At 35.1% G+C, this 25,163-nt stretch overlaps 2 protein-coding genes across 6 annotated transcripts; one reads left to right on the plus strand and one right to left on the minus strand.

Annotated features, from left to right (window-relative positions):
- The first annotated feature begins 3,325 nt into the window (after positions 1–3,325).
- LOC117114677 lies at positions 3,326–9,166 on the plus strand. Its single transcript, XM_033258370.1, has 4 exons — positions 3,326–3,427; positions 4,799–6,566; positions 6,599–7,663; positions 7,896–9,166. Exons 2-4 carry the CDS (start codon positions 4,875–4,877, stop codon positions 7,917–7,919), a joined length of 2,781 nt encoding a protein of 926 aa, XP_033114261.1. The 5' UTR covers positions 3,326–3,427; positions 4,799–4,874; the 3' UTR covers positions 7,920–9,166.
- A 4,473-nt stretch (positions 9,167–13,639) lies between these two features.
- LOC117116467 (DNA repair protein RAD51 homolog 4-like) lies at positions 13,640–25,161 on the minus strand. Of its 5 annotated transcripts, none has more exons than XM_033260547.1 (11): positions 25,004–25,160; positions 23,375–23,436; positions 22,061–22,179; positions 21,546–21,627; positions 20,672–20,800; positions 19,965–20,154; positions 18,927–18,997; positions 18,130–18,297; positions 16,403–16,544; positions 15,466–15,541; positions 13,640–15,290 (listed from the first exon to the last, which is right to left on the minus strand). In XM_033260547.1, the coding sequence occupies exons 1-9, from the start codon at positions 25,083–25,085 to the stop codon at positions 16,503–16,505; spliced, it is 945 nt and encodes a 314-aa protein (XP_033116438.1). In that variant the 5' UTR covers positions 25,086–25,160; the 3' UTR covers positions 13,640–15,290; positions 15,466–15,541; positions 16,403–16,502. The 5 variants fall into 5 exon arrangements, with proteins under 5 accessions (XP_033116438.1, XP_033116422.1, XP_033116444.1 ...); XM_033260531.1 differs by having other exon boundaries at positions 16,367–16,544; XM_033260553.1 differs by lacking the exon at positions 15,466–15,541 and having other exon boundaries at positions 16,367–16,544; positions 18,130–18,268; positions 25,004–25,161.
- Between the last annotated feature and the right edge of the window lie 2 nt (positions 25,162–25,163).

Genomic DNA, 25,163 nt, shown 5'->3' on the forward strand with positions numbered 1-25,163 from the left:
CTTTTCTAAGTGCGGTACGTATTTTCCGGACCAAAACCGAGTAAAAACGCAATTGTTTATACATTTTGTAACCATCTCAGAAACCACTAGATCGATTTTATGGTTGCAACGGTTATCAGAAGCTAAATTTATTGTGAAAACAATGTACTGAACGTTGTTAAAATTGGAAGCGTGTATACTTATTAGACCAATATTTTTACAAACTCAAAAGTGCACAATTTCTACAATAAACGATTTATTCCTTTTGTATATTATTATAACCCGTACGTTATGCTAGTGTTTAATATTATCTACATACATAGAATTACTGTTTTTCCTAATTTCAAAAAATTATAGTTAGTCAATTGAATTTTATATAGCCATTATTAAACAATAATTATACAGCCTTTGACACGGATCTGTCTATCTAATTCGAATAAGTGATAGGCCTACCAAAAGTTTACAAACTCCAGTGTTACGTTGACGCAATCTCGCAATGACGTCATAATAATCAGTGGCGGATTCAAGTGGGGCCGAGCTGACCCTAAATTTTTCAAAATTATTTTTAAAAATGGAAAAAAAAATCAAAGGAAAATTATAATTAGAATTTAGGTCTGAGAGTGCCATTTCCGGCAATCTAGAGGTGTCATAATCATAAATTTTCTTTCCTCAGCCCCAACCATGGTGGGGCTGAGGTGCTCTAATTTCCCAAATTGTGCAAGTCTCTCCCTGTCCCCCCCCCCCTTAATTTGCTTTCCTGGAGCCTCCACTGATAATGATAAATTAAATAAATCACCTTTATGTTTGTGAAATCAAAATGCTAACTAATGTTTTGTGTGCTCCCTCCCTCTGTTTGATCGTAAATTAGACGGTATTATTTCCACTCACAATAGTGTAGTCGCAATATTACTTGAGATGAATAGATGCAATGACACGTGTGATCTGAGATCATGTATTTGGTAGCATGGATGTGTTAGAGCTCTATACCCTTCGAAAGATGTGGAGAAGTAATGGAAGAGAGCGATTTACAGTTCATAGATATAGATGTGAAAGAACCTGGATTGTTCCTAAGTTTAATAGAGGCCGATACCAAACTGCGAGTGGTACCCCAGGATCTCCGAGATTTCTGCCCCGTGTGTGGAGAGCTTGGACTTGGACAACTTTCACAGGATCAAGTGGAAACCCCAAAACAGAAATTAGATGGAATTCATGGAGAAGACTCCATTTTTACGCTTTCTGTCAGAAATGCCACCGACCTAAACCAAAGACAAAAATATATAGGCCTAGACAAAATAAACTTTTTGCATTGCCTAAGTATCAATGAAAGAGAGACTGTAATTTAGTCTGCTGCGCGATAACGTACGGTACACTGACGAGTTTTTTTATTATTATGATTTATGTCACAATGTATGGTTAATACAAAATAAATCACAGGGAGGATAGGCTATACATGTGCGTTGATTTGTATAACCTTTTTGAAAGGCATATACGTATAATAATATAGGTGGGGTGTTAACGAAGAGTGTGTATAACGCACCCAACCAAATTTGATAAGGTCCACATTTCCAAGACAGTCGAGAATGTACTGAATATATAATTTGTGATTTTCTGTAAATAAAATCTTCATTTTTTACATTTAACTAGTAGGCCTAAATCTACTCAGTCTGTCGTGATTCGGAAAAACGCAATTTATTCAGTTTTGACATTTTCCTTATGTTGTGGTCATATTAGAATATAATATCATTAAACAAACAACGTGAAACATATATCAAACTTTTAGGTTAAACTTTAAGCTTCCGAACATGCATATAAAGTAATTTTGTAAAAATATTTTCATGACAGTCGAGAATGTACTGATTACATAAACTGTAGATAGGCCTAATTACTGTTGTCCGATTGTGTGCATTGAAAATGTGACGACGAACTCTGGATACGGGCCTCGGTTGACACTCATATCAAAGGGCCCTGTTAAATAGCCTTGCACAGGAGACTGTCATCACCTGCTACGATGCCTCCTCCTCCTGCTTATCATCATCACATCATCATCATTATCATCATCTTCATCATCGCAATTATTAATTGCAAACCACCCCCACCCCGCCCCACATCTAAAATAGTCTTCCAGCGACGGAACAAGCAAACATTACGTTCTCATCCCATGACCCCGCCCACTGAGGGACCCCATTATGTGCGATAGTCAGGGTAAAGCTCGGTTTCCATATAATCGCTCACACTATCGGCGACAGTCGCCGACAGTTGTAGGGAAGTTGAACCTGGTTTTTCCGATTGCGTTGCAGACGCAAACGAATCAGGGTGCATTGGTAGCTGCCCTGCGCAATCGGGAAGGCACCCCGATTCGTCTGTGAACCACAACTGTCACGACTATCGCCGATAGGGTGAGCGATTCTATGGAAACCGAGCTAAAACTCTGGATCCGCGCCTGAGAGGTCCCTATTCTCAAAAATGTTCTATTCCCTCAGCCATAACCATGGTGGGGGCAGTGATGTGAACCCTCACGCACCCCCTACCGCCAAATCCTGCATCCGCCCCAGGATATGGTGGGGTAAGGCCTTGAGACGAAGATTACTTGATAGAGGTATAGAGTGTATGATATACAAGAGGTACGTTGACGACATAAATATCGTCCTAAAGAGTTGTATGTCTCTAGGATAATAAAGTCAAGTAGATTGAACATTAAAGTGATTGAGAGATCAGGAGAAAATGTCAAGAGCATATTAGTAAAGTCCAAACCATTCGAAAAAAATGAGATGTGTGGGAGAAAAGTGCTCCATATGCAAAGAAGGAGGCAATGTTATTGTAAACAAAGAGAAGTGGTGTATAAAATACAATGCGGTGGATGTAAACGGAAGCAACGAGAAGGCAAGAAGCCTGGGAGAAAGATATAACGAACATAATAGGGAAATATAAGAAGAAAGATAATTAAGAGCTCACCTTTTTACCAACATATGATGGAAAAACACCAGGGAGAAATGAAAGATATTAAAGTTGAAGTGATTAGTAAACATAGCGGGGGGATGCACTGCAATCCAATGCTTAGACAGGTTAATGATCAAGCAGAGAGCTGGATAAGGATAGAGGAACCGGAATTAACAGAAAGACGAGTGGGGACAACAAAAGTGAGAAGGAATTCGGAGCTTTAGCTCTATTGGTTTATTTAATTCCTTTTCATCATTATTTTACTCATGACATTCAGTTGCGTTATTATTGTTTTCAACGAACAATTAAATAATGTACTGGAAAGTGATGTGATTACGTCATATACAAGCTGCTGAGTGAGTCCTACGTTTGATCATAACTGGCCATGCGTAAAATCAGCAGGTAGACGACGACACTGGCCTGAAAACACACTCCTTTGTTACGATACGAAGCTAGAGAGGTGAAGAGGGCTCCGGGGAATGGAGCCGAAATATCCTGACTAGTGCAGTGGGTGAGTAATAACATTTGTTCATACTTATTATTATTACCACTACGACTGACACTAAATCAATAACAATAAGAGGGTCGGAATGGCTAAGAATAAACAATGTAAAACAATAACAATAATCTTTTTTTTATTAAGTCATCAATTTTATTGAGTTTTAATCTGTGAATTGACCAACAAACGAATTGCTATTTTTTTGTGTATGGGTATGCCCCAACCCACTGGAATCTCTACCACTGTAGAAGCCGCATGTGAGATTATTGTATATTTATTAAATTGTTCAAGATTTTTTACTTTGATGTCCCTATACCAGATTTTGTTTTTTCCCATTAGATATTACTTACAACAAACATTAACAGAAGGTGTAGGCAGAAAGATTGTTGAAGATTTCATCAAGTTCAACTGGACGTGGGTAACGGACCAACAGAAACGATCTGGATGGGGACCTTTGACCTCTAACTTACTTCTGATTGGCATGGATGGTTGGTGTCATGTGGTTTTTTTTTTTTTTTTTTTTTTTTCTTGCATTCTTTCATTCAAGTTTACGTAAAAGCTTTTTGTCATGCATAATGCACTGTATACAAGCTGTCCCTTATACACATCTAGATGTGTATAAGAGACAGACATTGAAGAATGCTGATGTATATATGTACAGTATAAATGTGTGTGTGTGATGTTTTTAAATTGTATTTAGCAACTACTAATTGGTTGATTGATTGATTGAGAAAGTGACGATTGCAGGCGCTATATTTTTATATAATAGCATGAATATATAGTAGTTTCGTATTTTTAGAGCAGGTTTTGTGAAAAATGTCGATGACGTGCGAAATTTATGTCTGAAAAAATAATGATTAAGATTGTATTGTCACTTACGCATACATCTATTTACTCTACCAACATAAAACACCTTGTACGAAATGACATGTGTTTACTTGTTGATGATTGCACAAGACGGGCGTTATGCCTAAGTAAAGTATAGGCCCAATACTTCATAATGACAATAATTATATTATGGTGACGACGATGACTACGAATACTTAGAAACATAGAATAGGCCTAAGCATAATAGATATAAGTTAATTTGACTTGTTTTCTAACAGGCATCAACATAACTTACAACGATACAACAATAATTTATGACAATTGCGTAATTATACTGTTACCATTTTACTTTGGTTTCATCATTTCTTGTAGAAACGTATTTGTATTTTATTTGAATTTCTGGTAAAAAAAAACCCCCCAGCTCTACTTTTTCGTGTTTGCAGTCAACATAAAATGTTATTACTTATGTTTTCTAAGAAATTAAGTTTCGACATTTGACACTGTATCATAAAGTGTTTTTGATAATAATACGTGGATTGTTTTCTTTTCATATAGACCACCTAAGCGACATTATACAAACCAATTTAACATTTGGAAGCAGAATTCGACAGAAACAGCCTGGTATATTGAGATGATGAATGCAAAATCAGAACGTTATCTACGTGGTTTCTACGCATATGAACGTAGTTATAATTTGCGTGTACTGGTGGACGATAAGGAGATTAAATCAGCCTATGAAGAAGCAAAGATTAAAGGGAGACTTCCTTTTAACAGGTCTAAAATCCTCATTTTAGGAGATCACGGTGCAGGAAAGACATCCACATGCAGACGACTGCAAGGAAGAGATTTTCGAAAGGATGAATCTAGCACCGTAGGAATCGAAACAAATACTGTCAAAGCAAAAGTTAGTGATGTGAATAGTAGGTGGTGCGAAGTATCAAACACACCACTAGAAGATTATGAAAGCTCAGCAGCATGGTGGGCAGTATCATACGTGCACAAGACAAACGAGAAACGTTGGACCATTGTTGAAGATGTAATTTATCAGGGATTCCTGCTTTTACCAATCTTCTTTATTTTTCTATTCAGAGGTCTGACCTTTGGCTTTGGGTTAGTTGCATGGTTCTACATCATTAGTTTGACGTTTGTATCTGACGTTCACACTGCGTACCGTCTTGGTTCCGGATACGCTATAGGATCTGTGATTATTGATGGCGCTACGTACTTAACCGATTTTGACCAAGATTTACAAGATATGAAACTGGATGAATTGATCAATATTATTATGAAAATAATATTGTATGCAGTCTTAAGCATTATAACTGGTTTTATGATTAGCAGTGGTGGCCGGACCGGTGTATGCGTAGCACTTTGCTTTATGGTTCATCCACAAGAAGAATTACCGCATACAAATATAACTGAGCGGTTAAATAATATAGTACAGAACTCATCTTTAGAATTGTTGCTTTCCATGATAGCATGTTTCGTTGTTATGATATTCAGGTGTGTTCACGTTAAATATTTGCAGTTGAGCTGGATGAAACGTGTATTTGTAACATTCATTGTTATTTTCAAAGTAGTTATTGGAATTCTATACATGGAAGGGTATTCCCTAAGGTTATTCGTTTATTTTATTACCGTAGTGAATAGCATATTGGTGTGTGGAGGTGCTTTAATTGGTAGGTTATCTTCTACATATGGGTACGTACCTGAAAGCTATATTATCAAGAAAACAATAAGTTTTATTTTTGGAATATGCATGGCAAGATTTCTAGGATGGGAATTCGTAGACTTGGGAGTTCTATATTTAGCCGACCATCAACAGACATCGATCCAACGTCATTTGCTATCTTCATTCCTATTTATCGTTCCATTAATATTATTCATTGTTTATGAATGTTTAGCGTACCTGAAAGTCAGGAATACATTTTCTGTACCGCTAAAGCATATAGTCCAATCTATGAAGGCAAACATCCGTAAAGAATCATATTTGGATGCTAGACTCAGCTTATGGGACTTTGCAGGACAAGAAATGTACTATAATACACATCATCTGTTCATGCCAATGCAGGGTGCATATCTGATTGTTTTTAATGCCATTGAAGCTGTTATAAATCCTGCAAAACAACTCAAACGACTGCATTTCTGGTTGCAATCAGTTGCTATGCATGCAGAAGTTAAGAATGTAGTAGTCTTGCTTATAGGAACAAGAAGAGAAAGTGTTCGTGACATGAATGCTCTATCAGATTTCTCAATATTAGCAAAAGCACATCTTTACAGACGTTTTTCTAAGTTGATCACGTTTCATCCACTTGGAGGTATTTTTTTTACGTTGAAAACGCACTGAGAACAGACAAAGAAATTAACACGATACGAGAAGTAATCTACAATGAAATTACCAATATGACGTATTTTCAGGATTATTTTTCAGTAAAATATCTTTTATTCAATGAAACATTGAATAGATTTCGCCAACAAAACACTTTTATCACGAAGCTGGATATCATTTTTGAGGAAGCAAAATCTACATGTAACATCATGACAGAGGATGAGTTGCGTCAATTTTTAAACTTTTTCGACAGATCTGGTGATATCATATACAAAAAAGAAGATGAAATGCTCCAAGACTACGTCATATGTGACCCTCAGAGGCTGGTTGATATTTTGCAATACTTGGTGAATGTACCTGAACCTCAGAGGAGAAATCGGGCAGTAGCTGACTACTGGCAGAGACTGCAAGACACAGGAATCGTTGACAGCAGATTACTCGAGCATATCTGTCGCGAGCAGGGAATTTGGAGACTATACCCTTATGTTATTCGTTTCTTAGTGGGAACGCATCTACTTTTTCCTATTTGTGTTACAGATGAAGTCGACCAAGTCGGCATATTTTGTCTTTCGTGTCGACTGCCAAAGATCACACTGATGTCAACTATCTGGAACAGTAAGGACAAGTCCCAAGATATCTTTTATTTTGACTTTGGGGAAATTCTTACCGAATTGATATTTCTACGTCTTATCGCTAAATGTTGTGAAGAGTTTAATTGGGATAAAATATACTGCAATGCAGCACGATTCCGGACCAGTAAATTATGTTTATTTGTTATCAACACGCAAGTAATATTTGGAGCCTCGGATTCATACGGAAGAAATCTTATAAAGGTGTCTATACTTAATGAAGACGAAGCTCAGGTAATAACTGTTCTACAAAAAATGATTACTTTTACTGAAGAGATAATCAATCGGGATTTCAATCCTACGTACTTTAAGGATAATTATATTTTTGGGCCTGTATGTCAAAGATGTAGTTCCCTAGAAGGTACGCTGTGTTTGGTGAACCTCACAACGCACGGTAACGACGTCAGTATGTTTCATTGCTACAGACCAGATCATTACCACAGAGTTTCATTTGAGCCAAAGGTACGATTTGACAACTATTGCTGTTACCTATTAAAGTAACCATAAAACAATTGATCTATTATATTAATTTATGTGCTGTTATCATTCTCGTAATTTGTCAAAATATTAAAAATCTTCCGTCAGGGTTCTCAGTTCGCATTGACATTATGTGATGGGCGAAATAGCCTATGAAATAACTGTTCGCTACAGTACTATGGTTATACTAACAAACTGCATTTTGTTTCTTTTACAGTTCAATTTAACTTGTAGCCGTTAGATAAGGAAGCAATCAAACGGCTGGAAATGTTACAGAGAAACTGCTAGATTTGTGTTTGCCAACTATAAAAGAGAAAATCCCTTTCCTCTTTAATTCAACAAATTAACTGGGATCTTAACTCCACACACGTCGTTTAATCCAGCAAGCAACCACGCGATGTATAAATTTCATTATAATCTGGTTAACATCTCTCCACCATCATGCATCCAGGGCAGGGAGCAACATAGCCTACTGTACATTTCATCAACAACAAATCATCCAATTAAATACATAAATCTCAGTATACAAACTGCAACATGTCTACAAGTTTGCCCTTTATCCAAGAGCACCGGCCATATGGAACCGACTACTTCCGAAAGCTGTCTTTTATATTACCACATCAGTACCACACTTCACGAGTTTTGCTGCTCCAGCTATCAGAGGTATGACTCCTCTGTATGGCAGTCAGTCCTGTAAACAAGTAACTTGATGCTGTATATAGTACACCCTAAGTTTGATTGAATTTCATTTTCAAGAACTTTATTAATTTTGTCTGACTGGCTACAGACATCACACTATCACAATCATCCCAGTTTAGCTGATTTAAGTTGTTTAGGGATTACCACACCAAGAACCAAGCAAGTCTCAGCTAATGTATGTAAAGGTCACAAAAACAATGTAAATTTTCTCATTAACATTCAGTACCAGGAATTCGAAAAATAGGGGGCCCATGGAGGCACTTTGACAGATAGTGGATCACCTCAGCTCCACCATGGTTGGGGTTAAGGTAAGAACATAATATGATTATGGCACCCCTCATGGCCGGAATGACAATCTCTGACAAATATTTGAATATAATTTTTTGTTTTATTTCTCTAATTTTTTTTACAATTTTTAAATAGGAAGCACGGGCCCCTCCCCTTAAAATCTCCCACTGAGATTGGAAGTGAAATGTTTATCTTTTAACTTGAACTGAAAAAAAATCACCACATACTACTATCAACGTTTACACTTAGAACATGCGCCAGGTGTTAATTCCTCCTTTAGTCTGACGTCTGGTGTCACAGGGACTTCCTCCCCCCTGTTCCTCTGTCCGTAATGTGTTTAGTAAATTCGGGGGACTCTCTGGGTCAAAATGCTTTAAACAGTAATGGCCAAAATCTTTCTAAATCGGTCTTTGAGATTTTTTCCCAACGTCAGGTGTGTATTATTGTTAAAAATAATATTATTATTACTACTGTTATTGATATTGTTATTGTTTTGGGGACGATAATGATAATGACGACAATAGTTGAGGCTGTCTCTTATACACATCTAGATGTGTATAAGAGACAGTATATATATAGAATAACTTGTTGCTTTCTCTATAAAACCGAAATATTCTATAAATATTTCATATGAGGTCTACATAAATAAGATAGAATATTATAGAGAATACTGTACACATAAGAGACCACGGTAGTAAGATCTAAACACAATATTTGCATGGGCTGAGAAACGAGTTTTATTGCTTCTAGATCAACTTTTTATAATTTACCAAACAGAAAAGTATTATGAAAAAGTAATACCTGTCGGAAATATATAGTTCGCAATTCATAATGTTTATTTTCTATTAAAATTACCATTACAGCAATAGCCATCGAATAGCTTGTTGTTTCTATCTATAACTGAAATATTGTGGAAAAGTTCCATATAACACTACATAAAACATAAATTATATGATCTTGCCAGGAAACAGTTAAATTTAACTGTTCCCTGATGTTGCTGAATATTGATATTCATCAAGAGCGGACATTTGATAGATCATTCTCTGAACAACTATTGAAGCCTAGAGTTACAATCTACCAATTTTCATCTCAGTTGTTTTCAATGAATAGTAATAACCTTTCCAATGTTTCCACACGACCCCTTTAGCGTACTGGTCGGTGTCACCCTTCAAGTGTACTACGGGGCGCCGTTTTGGACACTGCTAATTACGGCTTTAAAAAGCATTTTGTTGTTACAGAAATAATTATGTGCCACATAATTATTACTGTCAAACTATTATGTGTACATAATTAATTCTGTTGTTACAGAAATAATTATGTACCACAAAACTACAGTATTGCTGTCATACTATTCTGTGTACATAATTAATTCTGTGTTAACAGAAATAATTATGTACTACATAAGTATTACTTTCTAACTATTCTGTAGTACAAAATCAATTCTGTACTACTTAATTTTGTTTCTGTCACCACAGAATTATTTCTGTACTCACAGAAATAAATCTGTCCTTCTAAAGGATGTACACATGACAAGATCCAGGATCTCGTCATCTGATCATCTCTTCTAAAGGATGTACACATGACGAGATAAGGGCGCAGATCTGTTTCTAAAGGTGAAGGGGACATTTCATGAGTCCACACCCACCTCTGAGGTTTGAAAATTTCATAAAATAGTTAGCTGCAGATGACCGGAAATGACACTTTTATATAGTAAAATTCATCGTCATCACATCAACATTATACTGTATAGTCAAAATGACGTTTTACCAGCGATTTTCAGCAACCATAGATATTTAATTAATATATTTGATGTACTTTAGAAAATAAAACTTTAAACAACATTGTCTTTGATGTATTTACTTTTGATCTATCTTTTTCAAAGCCTAAGGGCTGAGGTGGGAAATTTGGGGAAATCTCTAGATTGCCGGAAATGACACTCTTATAGAGCAAAATTCATCGTTTATCATTATTATAATTATTAATATTATTATTCTTATTAATATTAATATTATTATTATCATTATTATAATAATAATTATTATTACACGCTTCTTCTCATACTTTTCAAATTATAACAAAGACACGCGCACTCGAGTCGTGTAGGCATATTATAAGTAATTCAGATGTTTGTGGGCAGATATGAGTATCGATTGTACAGCACCATTTCGTTAAAACATGGGTCATCAATGCAGTTCATTTCAACAATTTTCAGGCATCTACTTGGCTTATGAAATCATTACATTGCGGACGAAAAGTGAGGGGAACAACTCCCCACTCCATTAAAAATATTTGGGGACATATCCCCCTGTCCTCCTTGGTCATAGATTTTTTGAATTACTAAACGGCTAGACGCTCTTGGATGATTGGATGACATCTGAAAAGAAGTTAAGCTTAAAATAGAAAGTGTATGTTTTTCACGAAAGTATACGATACACGAGAAGCACACACATAAGACAAGTAACCATTTTTTTTACAGTCACTGAAGAGGGGTGGCTAGCCACCCTATTCACCCCCTCTAGATCCGCCACTGGATCATCTCTTCTAAAGGATGTACACATGACGATCTAATCGTCTCTTCTAAAGGATGTACACATGACAAGATCCAGGATCTCGTCATCTCTTCTGAAGGATGTACACATGACGAAATCCAGGATCTTGTCATCTAATTATCTCTTCTAAATGGTGTAGACATGACGAGATCAAGGATTCATCTGATAATCTCTTCTAAAATATTTAGACATGACGAGATGTGGCATCTCGTCATGTGATAATCTTTTCTACAGAATGTAGACATAACGAGATTATCTAGACATCTGGGATGGCACCTTTAATTATTATTAGGACTGCAGTAGTTATATTATTTACATTATGAATTCCTTTAATATGATTTACAAACACAGTCTACTTCCATGTGAAAACAAATACTGTATATGATAACATTAATTTTGTTAGATACCACACTACTGCCTATAAAATACAGGTCTCCATTATTTAAAGACCACACTTAGGACCGGGGTTTCAATGGTCTTTAGAAGCTTCGGTCTGTAATTAGAATAATAAAGATAAATGACATTTGTGAAGTTGATATTTATTACTTGACCCCTCCAATTAGAGGCCACCTCCAAAAAAAGACCACTTTTTTGTGGTCCCAAATTCACAAATGTCTTTTATCTTTACGTTTTTTAATTACGAGACCAAAGCTGCTAAAGGCCATGGAAACGCTGGTACCAAAAATGGTCTTTAATTGGAGGGAGACCTAATAATAATTAAGAGACTGTAGTCCGTATTGTTGATAAACGTCATATGTTATTATCTACGTATAAATATAAACTCTTATAATAATTACAATAATGTACCGTAGTGTCTATGGTATTTATTACTTGAATTTTCATTTTTTTTTTAAATTTTAATTTTTTAAATGTTTTTTTTACCACAATTGAACCTTAATGTATTCTGCATTATAATGTATTTACTGTTTATATTAATTCTACTTTAACAGTCAGTATAAGTCCTACCAGGTAAATAAAAGGCTTGGGAGTAATAATTAGTTGGTGTATATTGGTTGGAATGCATAGACATAGAAGTGACCAATGAATCTGGGCATATTGGTTGAAAACAATTCCCAAAAAACTGTTGAGGTCACATCTCAGATAGTTGGTTTCATCTCTTTAATGAACAAGCATTATTTTTATACTCTCTCAAGAATCCTTTTTTTTTTACTTTTCAACTTTGTATATATTTTTCAGTTGATTATTGGATAAAATAAACTACAGTTACAAAATTGGATGTTGAGCCTTCTAAATGTATACCATCTAAATGTATACTATTATTTAATATTAAAATTTAATTTAATCAAGAAGTTGTTATAGCATGGAGGTATGACAATTATATCTCCGTGGTTATAATGACTATAGCAACTCTGTCTTAAATAATAATGCATTCTAAAATAATAACATTAAATTATTATTCATAAATAGTAGGCCTAGCAGTGTTATATACAGTATTTTTTCCGTATGAAATAGGTTGTGTTTGATGAAAGGGACTAATGGTTTACTGTTCTATATCATAACAAATACTATCAAGCAAGTATGGCACACCCCTTTAAAAATATTAGTCAAATACGACCACAACATAAGGAAGTTCATTCTTTAAATGTTTAATAGAGAGTACAGAGAATTATGATTGTTTATCAAAATCATTATACACATGTTAAATCCATTGTTTTTAAAAAATGAATAAAAGAAATACGTTTTTAGTGCACGCGCCGACGTGGAAAGATTAAGCTAATAATCTCGTTAATAATGCGGTTCTAAAATTAATCTTATGAACACAAGTTGTAACTTCAGGAAAAATAATAATTCATTTTTATTGTACCGCCACCAGCTGGGAAAGTAATTAAATATGCATAAATGTCTTCTGTAAATTGGTTGATGCCAACATTTCAATGCTTAGTGGTTGGATATAATGCGTAACTCGGATATAATGCGTAACTCTCATAATAATTTCATATTTCGAAAAATTGTTGGGAGTATATGATCACGTTCGATGATAAATTACATCCACAGGGTGCCCCTAAGCCAAAATTTCAAAATTCAATAAACTGCGTTTTTCCGAATCACGACAGACTGAGTAGATTAGGCCTACTGGTTAAAACGGTAAAAATTTAAGATTTTATTTTTAAATCACAGAAAATCACAAATTATATATTCAGTACATACTGTCTTGGAAATGTGTGCCATATCAAATTTGGTTGGATGCGTTATACACACTCTTCGTAACACCCCATCTACTGGATATCCGGGCCTGGAAACTTCATCTTGGTGTAGTTTTGGAATAACAAAATATTATATATGCCTTTCAATAAGATTATAGAAATCAATGCACATGTATAGTCTATCCTCCCTGTGATTGATTTTGTATTAACCATACATTGTGACATATAAATCATAACAAAATTAAAAGAACTCAACAGTGTACTGTATGTTATCGCGCAGCCGATTTAATTAGTCTTTCTTTGATTAATACTTAGACAATGCAAAAAGTTTATTTTGTCTATATATTTTTGTCTTTGGTTTAGGTTAGTGCCATTTCTGACAGAAAGAGTTGGAATTCGCCAGACCACCACTTTATATTGGCAAACGGTGCGAAGAGGTCTGGATCCACGCCTGCCTCTAGGTGCCCGGAAATTGCACTCTCATACCTTACAACAATACAATACAACAATTATTTTTCTTAATACAATTTACGGGGTTGCGACCGCACCCTCTGCATCCGCCACAGTAGTTTATCTAGAGAAATATGATGGCTTATCTTAGGAAATATTTTGTCTTTGAAATAGGGTGGCAAATCTTGCATATGCTTAGTAAGGATGGAGTATTTTGAATTATTATTTGTTACTAATTACCAATTCTAATTATTTAATAATCATTGTCAATCATTATGAAATATCTATTATGAAATTACTAATTAATAAATTTATTGGCACTACTGTTCAGTAACTTTCGTCTTCTCTAGAGAAACAGAGTTACGTGATAAGTCTTAGATGCATTTGGTTTTCTGAAGGATTTTGGAAGAGGCTTCTGCTTACAACTAGCCAGTGCTACATAACATGGTAGTTATTCTAGCTGGTGCAATTTTTTTTATACCTCCTTGGTAAGGTTATATATAGTAAAAATAAAATGATAATTGCCTAAGAATATATAAAAAATGGGCCTGAGCGCCCAGGCAAAGCTTACCATGTAGGCTTACGCCTAATTACTGTACTGTATTTGTAAGATATGCCTACACTTGTACAGTAAATTTTAATAGGCCTAATAGTAATACTATGAAATCAAAAACTACAGTAAGTTAGGCCTACGTATACCAGTGGCGAATCCAGAAATTTGAAATAGAAGTGAGAAAATTTACGATTATGGCACCTCTAGATGACCGAAAATGGCACTCTCAGACTTAAAATTTGAATACAATTCAATGATATCGACTACGTTGTACTGCTTAACAGAATAAATCAGATCTTTTTTTTTTATGATTTCTTAATTTATTTCTTTTAATATATGCATAACAATTTTTAATTGAATCAAATATTGAATTTTATTTTTTAGTTTAGTTTATGTAGCTCAACAAGAACAGAATATTTTTCAAATTCTATTTGTAATACACATAAAATTGTTTCACATGCAATTATTATCTTTCCATTTAATTTCAACCCCCATCCAATGGTTCTAGCGCTGCACAATCATTTTGAGTAAATTGATACTGAATCAAATATTTAATTTTATTTTTTAGTTTAGTTTATGTAGCTCAACAATAACAGAATATTTTTCAAATTCTATTTGTAATACACATAAAATTGTTTCTCTTCTTAACCATCTTTCAACATTATGTACATTTAAACAAAACATAAAGGACTACAAAATCTTTACACTTATTATATCTTTTACATCTTACAAAAGGGTTACACACATTTTGATATTAACATTTACAGTACGGTATATATTGAAATTAATAATCAAAAGACATTTAAAAAAAATATTGCTATGGCTGGAGAGTCAGAACTTAACAATTTAATTTCAGCTATCTCTGGGCAGTCGACAATTCTGTTCTTCATGGACTTGTCTATCTACCTCTGTAAAAGACAAACAATGAGAATAGTGTGATATGAAGAATTGCATACACTCCATCCTGGTCATATCGATATTTGATATCTGTTACTGCATAACCTATATAAGTAGATTTTGATATACTGGTTCTCTTTGAAAAAAATCCTGAAAACTACAATTAAAACAATACATTTCTCATACATAAATACCAATATATTTGTTGGCCACCAGTTCTTGAACGCTGGTTTTACATTCTTTTTTCTTCATATCAAATATGCTGTTAATGTAAACAAAATTCAACTACAGTCACTCCATAGAGTGCATACAAAAAAAACAATAGGCAGGCTGTGTATGATGGGCAAAACTGCAGCATACCCTCAATGAAATAATGGAATCACCCATCATATCCAGACATATTAGTTTATTGAGTGCTGCAGCCAACTCTGAAGAAAATAATTGAATCTTCCGCCCTATTCAGGCACGTTTTCTTGAGTGCTGCTTGACTGCAAGTGAACTTGCCACAAGTCCCTTGTTATAATTTTCTCTTATTCTTGACAGCGCCGCCAACGAGTGAATAAAGTTAAGCTATTATAATTTTTTTCTTTGGTTGAGTCTTTACAATCGAGTATGGAATGGCAATTAAATGTGGTATGGCGCGCACATTAAGTGCAATAAAGAGCGAGTAACCCATAATTAAGGCCTTTGACCTTTTCTTTAGAAAATTGAAAGGTGTCTTTCTTTCTTTAATTATTATGCACAATTCCACTAAGTTTCATGATGATCCATTTATCAGTTTTTGCGTAATCTTGCTAACAGTAAAAAAAAACAAAAAACAAAAAAACACATGCTCTCAGGTTACGACAATACTACTTATGTAGGGATGCAGCTTACAACAAGATTATGATGAATGAATTCTCACTAAATATCAACAAGCTTCAGATCTTCACTGCAATTATAGCTACTAGTTTGCTGCCACCAATATTTCACTGCCTTTCATGGTAGAATACTTAAAACCTTATATCTTGATCTGTCTTTTTTTTATATCACACACCCAAAAAAATTAAAATATAATTTAAAAAAAATATACTACTGAGAAAATTACCTTTGTACAGAGAATCAGTGTACCATGTATACACACCTGCAGTAAAGTAGTTTTCCAGATCATTTTGCCATAAGTTATGCAATCATATACAACAACAATATTCCACCATTAAACTATTTACTTGTCAACCAGCTTTTCAATTTCCAGGTAGGACAAATCTTGTGGTCAGATTGATAGGCTGAAAAAAAAAATAAACTCAAAATTTATAAACATTTACTAATAAATAACTTATTATCACCTCACTACACTAGTATGGATTTATTAAAGGACATGTGAAACCCAGTTAATTATTGTCCTACATGAATGGACAAGCTCAATGCTGGTCTGGATGTTGATATAATTTACATGGATTTTCAAAAATCATTTGATATGGTACCCCATCAAAAATTGCTTATGAAATTAAAAAGTTATGGAATCACAAGTCACATTTTGAGATAGATTGAATTGTTGTTAATGGGGTTTCATCAGAGTGGTCTAAGGTTAGTAGTGGCGTCTTGCAGGGCAGTTTTTTTGGGACCTTTGTTGTTCGTACTGTGTGTCACATACTAATGATGCATACAAGCTCAGGAACTGTTTTTCAATTTTTTTTTTGCCGATCATATAAAATATTTATAGACATGCTAATGATACAAAGAACTGTCAAATGTACTTGAAATGTGATCTGAATGTGTTACATGCAAGACTAATAACTGGCAAATGTGTTTTCACCCAAACAAAATTGTGCCGTTATGAGATTATAAAGAATTTGATTACAGTATTCTTTAACACCTAAGACGCCAAATGAAATAATTTTAATGTAAATCACAGAAAGATCTAGGAATAAGAACTAACGATTAACTTAAGATTCCACACTGAGGGTGGATTTGGAAAGTCCAAAAAAAAGAAAGAAAGAAAGAAAAAGGAAAAAAGGATCACCCAAAACGCCTCAGAGGTTATTTCTGGGCATCTAGACCACAAATATTTCGCGGGGGAATGCCCCCAGATCCCCTGGGGTAGGGTTATCTCAATCGGAATTGTATATTTCTGTATTCTTTTTTGCTTTTTGATATTCAACTATGTGCCATAAAATGTTACTGTGTAGGATTATACTACCTTCATCATTGCTATGTTTTGGATCGATTGTTGTGCAAGGTGTGTTGGTGTTGTTTGCGGCTTCTTACCCTGTTTTATTTTTTCAATTAATTGTTCATATTCATTTGTAATTTTGGATGTTCTCCTTTTTGGAGGATTTATTGGATAAATTGAAATTTAAATACAAATGCATTAACATTAGTGAGACATTTGTTAGAATGGAACTTCTGCATAGACTCTGATTTTTATGGCAGATCAAATAAGGGTAGAATCTGTCCTAAATGAATCCTGGATTTATAAAGATTTATGTCCATTGACCTTCCAAATTTATGTTCCCAGGAGCTAAATAAAAATATTTGGAATTGGACAAAAACTGCCATGTTGCATACTAGAACTATCAGGAATAAATATACAGATAAAGGCTCCCGAGGGGGCATAGACACAAAAACCGCTTATAACTCAAATAGCACGCATCATCTGGCACTATAGCAGCGTGTGCAAGCGACGCATTCGCTGTAACAACGAAGCAGCTTTATTAAAAACTATTTTCTCCATGATAAAACGTCTCTTTGTTATTTTTTTTTTCAATTTCCAGACGGTTTCGCAGCCCTCCAAAAATGTTTCGAGGCCCAAATTTAGGCCACGGACCATAGTTTGCGGAACGTTTACTTAAATGATTGCCTTATCTATACCTGTCTTATAGATTTGATGATTGTTGCTTTGCGTATCAATATGCTATGATCTGTACCATCTTCTCTCTGATTGGTCAGTAGTATGCGTGTATGTGGTACATGTAACCAGGATGCTCCCAAAGCAGGTTTTATTGAATTCCTGTCAGATTGCACAACACGATTTGTTACCTATTGAAAATTAAAACTGCAATACATAAATGCATCAACTGCAAAAAAAAAAAGAAAAAAAGACAAACAAAACACGGAATTCTCTTCTAAATGAGACAGATGGTTGATTGGTATAATCTGATACTATTCTACTGTATCTAAATAAAGGTCAGTCTAAACTTACAGCCTAAATATCTGCGCTGGTTCGAGTGGCATGCTTGCTTATTGTTCTGGTGGTGGGAAAAGTCTTCTCGGATAAAGAACATAAAAAATGGGCCCAGTTTACACAATTGGTTCATGGAGAATTTAAAGACCCTGTACATCTTTGAGATGAGTAGGAGTTACCCCAGTGTACTGGTCCATGCAGCCCCTGTTGCCCTACAGTTATGGATCATAAAATCCTTTGCAGGATGTACCTCCGTCAACTAAACTCGTAAAGAGAACCTGGCCTTTTGAAAAAACCTTTTAAATATTCTTGTACCTGTTGCATAATTTTACCTATTACTATACACCTTACCTAAAGCTCTGTCTACACTACCAAACTGTATTTGAAAAAGTTGTGTGATGTGCCCCAAACGTATGATGATGTCATATTATACCCAAATATGGGCATATCACATTCCCTTGTCACATACAATTTGCTACCTTACCAAAGCAGCAATGTTTTCTTCAACAACAATTTCTTTCAGTTTCCGTGCCACCTGCATCATTAGTCCATGTCCTAGACAAAAAAACAAACATGTCCATAAATGTAATTGGTAATCCGTTCATCATAGAGAATTTAAATTTGCACCATCATCATTATCATCAACATAGTCCTTAATCATTATGTACACTGTATATCATCCTTCTTCATGAGCTGAGTGATTGCCTGAGAGGTACTGTTCCTGTTTCTTGCGCTGAAGACCCTGGTTCAAAATTAGCCAGCATCAGTTTTTTAATTGTAGTCTGATTGCTTGGCTCCTCAAATAACCCTCATTGCGACATTTACACTAGACACAATAACGACATATCGCATCATTTATGTTCTTCAACACTGAGCGTATTTTTTCGACACGACGACATATCGCATCGTTTATATTTTTCAACACTGAGCGCATATTTATTGTGTCCTTGTCGTGTCGTTATCGTGTCTAGTGCAAATGTAGCTTTAGGCGGGTTAAAGACAATGTTTGCATCCATATGTGTCCATTTATGTTTATAATTAAGTCAGACAAATAATGTATATTCTCCCCTAAAAGACAAGACTTAAAATAGCAAATTACAATCGAAAAACAGCAGGAGGTCATCTTGTACGCACAACACATACAAATTTTTGGTTTTTAAATCATGTTTATCTGATGTGCAGATCGCCTGGAGCACGCAAATTTACTACCGAAATGAAGCTACTATTACTAACTGTTGAATGAACTCAGTTTTTAAGTGCGGGGAAATACAATTTTGATGAACATTTAAATGCCTATAAAAATGGTATTATTTGGAGGATTAGCCCTACATTTTGTCTCAAGACCACAAAGAGCAGAAAAAATAGAAATTCTCACTGTCAAACAAGGAGGGTCATCTTATACGCCCGACACACAAAAATCTTTTCAAAATCGGGGGGGGGGGGGTCGTCTTATACACAGATCGCCTTATACCTGAGAATATACAACATACAGTAACAAATGTATGAAAAAATATAAGTATACCTTCAATTTGCTTGCCTCCAATTATGGGTGCAATTACTGCAGCAATTGAGTCAACAATAACAAGTTTAAGATGAGCATAGAAGACACTGTCATTATGTATTAATGCTGGAAGATTGTGAAGTACTTCAAGGAGTCGAAACACATCAAATGCATGTATACATTTCACTTGCTCTAGTGCTTCAGATAAATTCTGTTTAAGAAAAAAAATAGTGTAAATTATTTGACATTAACATCGAAAGTATATCAGCCTGATAGCACTGATGTAGCTAGGTAGTATAGAACATTGATGTGTACTTAGAACACGTCCCTCTGGGACTTTGTGTGGTACACACATTAAAACAACAATAGAGAATCCTATCCTATGGAATAGAAAGGTAAAGTATTAACAGCTGTGCAAAAAGGTAAAGTATTAACAGCTGTGCAAAAAGGTAAAAGATGAATACAAGGAGAACATATGAAGATAGGGGCAAGCTAAACAGAAGGTGTGAAAGACAGAAAAGAGTATAAAAACGATGGAAGATTGCAGGCAAAATGTAGTAAAAGTGCAAATAGGATGACGAAAAACTGGTTGAGCCAAGATGAAAGATTTTAAAGGAACGATGTACTGTAGGAGCAGGATGGTAAGAAGAAGGAAAAGCAAGAGGCAATTATTATAAGATATATTTTAATGAAAAACAAACTTTAAGTCAACATTGAGCGCAGCATACCTTTTGTGGTGAACCACTTAAAATCATTAATTCTCTTAACCTCTCAGAAGAAAAATCAGCACCAGTGCTGATGTATAATACGCAGTGTTTTGGAACTAGACTGGTTCTTGCAGCCACTGCCAGGCAAAGCTGTAAATTAATTTTCAAAAAATTAAAGAGAAAGTGATCTTGATTTTATCAATGTTTATGGAACATGATTTTTATGCATATTTTGATACATCTTTTTTATACAGTCTATAATTTGCATCATCTCTGTAGCACTTCAGTGCACCTGATGAAGCAAGCATAGACTGCTTGCGAAAGCTTATGTGAATAAATACTATAGTCAATAATGTGCTTGGTTGTTCTTCCATACGCCCAGGACATACACAGGTGTTAAAGTAGCATCCTTTAGCGAATAATCGCAAAAAATGGATTCTAGTGGCTGTTATCAGTTGACTGGTACAGTCGTATCAGGGTCACCACGTGCAGGTTATCAGCATGACTCCAATAAAATGCTACCTACTAATGTGTTTTATTTTACATAGTTCTTACAAAGTGCTACCCGTGTGTTTCATTTTACATAGTTTTGCCTATTACAGCTCCACCTACTATTATATCATGCATAGAGTGCATTAATAGAAAATGAGATTTTTCACCCAGTTAGAGTTAGGCTGTGAAAATGTATGCTTTGCCCAAGTACAGTGATATTTCCATCAGTTATCTTTTTTTTCATAGTACTTACATAGGCCTTTTTTTTGTTGGTAATATGGTATTTGGTCTGCGTCTGATTGTATTTCAACAAATTATTTGATTATTTTTAGATGAGCAATATTTCAATTGAATTATTGATTTTAGTGCACATACTATCACAATTATTAATTGTCTTTCTTACCTGTGTTTTACCTGCTGCAGATGCACCAGCTAATTCAGTGAGTTCAGTTGATAATAAGCCACCACTAAGGAGATTGTCAATACTGCAGGTTTCAAATTGAATGAAGTCAATGTTAAAAGTGCTTTAATATTTAGTGCTGTTAAACTTTCGTCTATGATTGAACCAAAAATACCATCGGCATTTATCTGGACGATCTACATTTAACAGCAACCACATGAATATTTGTAATTATGACAAACTTGGAAACCAGGAATGGAAAAACAAGCATCTTAAAATCACCATGATGCAGCTCCACTAATACTAGACAAAAACAGACCTAGAAGGTGACAAAGGATTGTGGTAATGAAGTATTCCACATGGGCGGATTTAGGGATGGGGGCTGGGAAAGAAAAAGTAAAAAATTGAGCGCTAAGACGCCTCAGGGGTTATTTTCTGGGGTCTAGAAAACAAACATTTTGTGGGGGAACCCCTAGGGTAGTGTTGTCTCGATCAAGCCTACCCTTTTGCTAGCTCACCTTTGAATTCCAGTGTGTAATATTGTCAGCTTTTGTGACACTTGATGATAGATGTTTGACCCCGAGACCACAAGGGATGCATGCTGTGCTAAGAGAGCTCTACGTATTGCTGACACTACCTACATACGAAATTCAATTATGTACATTAGTTTGATTTTTGTATTCAAACATTAATGACAGGTTACAGAGTACAGTACTTGCAAAGTTTTTTTTTAGTTACCAAAGATTTGTGATTTACAAGTACAAGTAGATATTGTGTAATTTACATACTAAATTCAAACTAAATCCAAATTAATTTGAACAATACAGTACCGATCGTGGGCAGCGCACATTTTTGTGGATGCAGTGCCCGCATGCTAGATTTTCTTCAATTTTCTTTGGCATGCTGTATTGTACAGCCCGTGGCACCACATCACTGCAGACGACACAGGCTAACTGCCTGCAGACAATGCAGCCAACAACAACACCTATAACATCTATACAACACCAAAATACTATTTCTGAATTACTACCATAGTCTAGTACTTCATGTTTGACAATTTTTCTAATTAAAAATTCACCCATAGATTTAATATATAAAGATATCGGAAGATTGTATATTGTAATTTATGTATTTACTGTAACAATTTTGATTCGTCTCTACAGCATGCTCATTTTATGCATACCTATGTATTTAGCTACCTGTATGTATTGACATATATGACGTATTGACATAATATATATAGGTACAATGTAGTAGGCCTACTGTACATAAGTAATACTCTTAACGATCTAATTAATTTATTATCTTATGCTGAGTTGGATGATTATGTTTATGATTCTACAGTAATACTAAATTACCTTATTAGGCCTATTGTAAGCTATGGGTTACAATTATGAACCAAGAATGTTGTATGCTTAATCCACACTGTGGGTGCTGTGCGCATGGCGGGTACCTTTTAAATCAATATCTACTGGATCTACCTGGATAATAGAGATGCAAAGCTTTATAGATATGTGTCCCTCTAGATATCACTTTACTGTAGGTGCATGGGTTGAACTTTAGTGGGTGGTCAGACCAGGGTTCTTGTAGACGGCTTTTGAATTGGTTAATTGTACTTTTCTAAAATCTTGACTGCGGGTACTGCAGTGGTGAATGTGGAACGCGATGTCATGGGCCAAGTGCGGGACAAAAGTGCACTGCCAGCGATTGGTACTGTATTTACTAACATAGCAATAGCTTTTTTTACCTGCATTCAATTCAGTTCCTAACAAAAATTAATTGATACTGTATGTGAATAACTGTCTGTAAAATAAAAAGACTGTATACATTACCGTATGAGAAAATGAACATTTATTGGCTATTTGGTCTGGACTGTGAGCCAGGAAATCAACCACTGAAAAAAAGTGTACCTAGAGTCAGTCAGGCCTGTAATAATAAACGACCTAGCTTACAGTAGGGCCTTTAACTAATTAGGGTAGGAATTTTATTTGGGTAGGCCTTCAATTTTCAATTATAAACAGGACCTCAGTTTAGGCTACATACATACTACCAGCATGCATGCTTGGCCTCTCTATATACTATTAATACTAGTAGTTATCTCTCTAGTCTACATTATGGCCCTACATGTAGTTTTGATATCATTCAAATAACATTAAACAAAAACAACCCCTGATTATATAAGAGTCCACCTGAGTTGCTGCACACAACTGCTGCTCAATGCTGTAGCCAAGATTTTAAAACTGTGGGGGAAAATTTAAGGGTGCACCAACTTTACACGTAAATTCAAATAATGTGGACCCATTTTTTTAAAAGCTGTCCTATTTTACACACAAATATGAATAAACCAGGGACCAATTTTCTTAAAATTTGACCCATTTTACGCAAAATACGCCTTTTTCCCGCTGCGGTAGACATCTTCGATAGATGACAAACAATGCTAAGCAGCGAAGCGTAACCAACCTATTTTCGGAGGTCAAATTACTCAAAAAATCATATATCCTTAACGGGAGGTCGTGTCAACATACTTTTTCTTTAAAATGTTTGCAAACAATATACTGTATCTACGTACCGTATGAATAAAAAAAAAAATTGAAAATTTGTTTTGTCTGTCAAAACTTAACTGGAAAATAGAAGTACGATTTTGTATAATGCATGTTGCTATTATTTCAATTAAGTTTTGACAGACTAAACAAATTTTAATTTTTTTGTTACTCAGAGTCATACAGTACTTAGATATATCCTTTGCGAACATTTTAAGGACAAAAATATGTCTATACGACCCTCCGTTAAGGAGTTATGATTCTTAAAGTAACATGACCTTTGAAAATATGGCCGGCACGCTAATGATATTTGGTCGAACAGTGTGAAATAATGGTAATGTGTGTGTTAACACTACACAAAATCGGTCTTCCATTTTCCAGTTTAGTTTTGACAGACTAAACAATTTCCAATTTTTTTTTAATACACACAGTATGTTATATCCTTTGCGAACATTTTAAAGAAAAATTTATGTTGATACGACCCTCCGTTAAGGATTTATGATTTTTTAAGTAAAATGACCTCCAAAAATATGGTCGAAATGCTGATATTTCTATTGGTTACGCTTCGCTGCTCAGCACTGTTTGTCATCGATTGAAGATGTCTACCACAGCGTGAAAAAGGCCTAGGCTAGGCCTAGCCCTAGGCCTATATGACAGGACCCACGGGCCACTTTCTTAAAAGTTGACCCATTTTACACAACATTATGAGAAATCTGGACCCATTTAAAAAATGTCTATGTGGACCCAACAAAAAAAATGTGTGGGACTCTCCCAATCTGGCTACGGCACTTGCTGCTGCTTTACTAAACAGAGTGATGCCCGCCCGCCGAGTCACACAACAAGGGGCCTACTAGGGTCCTAGCTAGCCTCTAGGCCTTAACGAAGAGAGAGGTGAAACATTTTAATAATAAATTTTCTCACCTGTACGGATTCCTACTGATCTCAGAATATTAATATTATCGGTCGACAGTTCACTGCATGTTCCTGGACATAAAATAGACATGGTGGTGGATCTGATCTGACCGATCGTAAATTTTCGCGGCGGACATTTAAAATTAAGGTCGTCTATAGAGGGCGGTGT

The sequence above is a fragment of the Anneissia japonica genome, unplaced genomic scaffold (genome assembly GCF_011630105.1).
Source record: "Anneissia japonica isolate Jap-2015-1 unplaced genomic scaffold, ASM1163010v1 scaffold199_len4679917_cov187, whole genome shotgun sequence".
NCBI lineage: Eukaryota > Metazoa > Echinodermata > Crinoidea > Comatulida > Comatulidae > Anneissia > Anneissia japonica.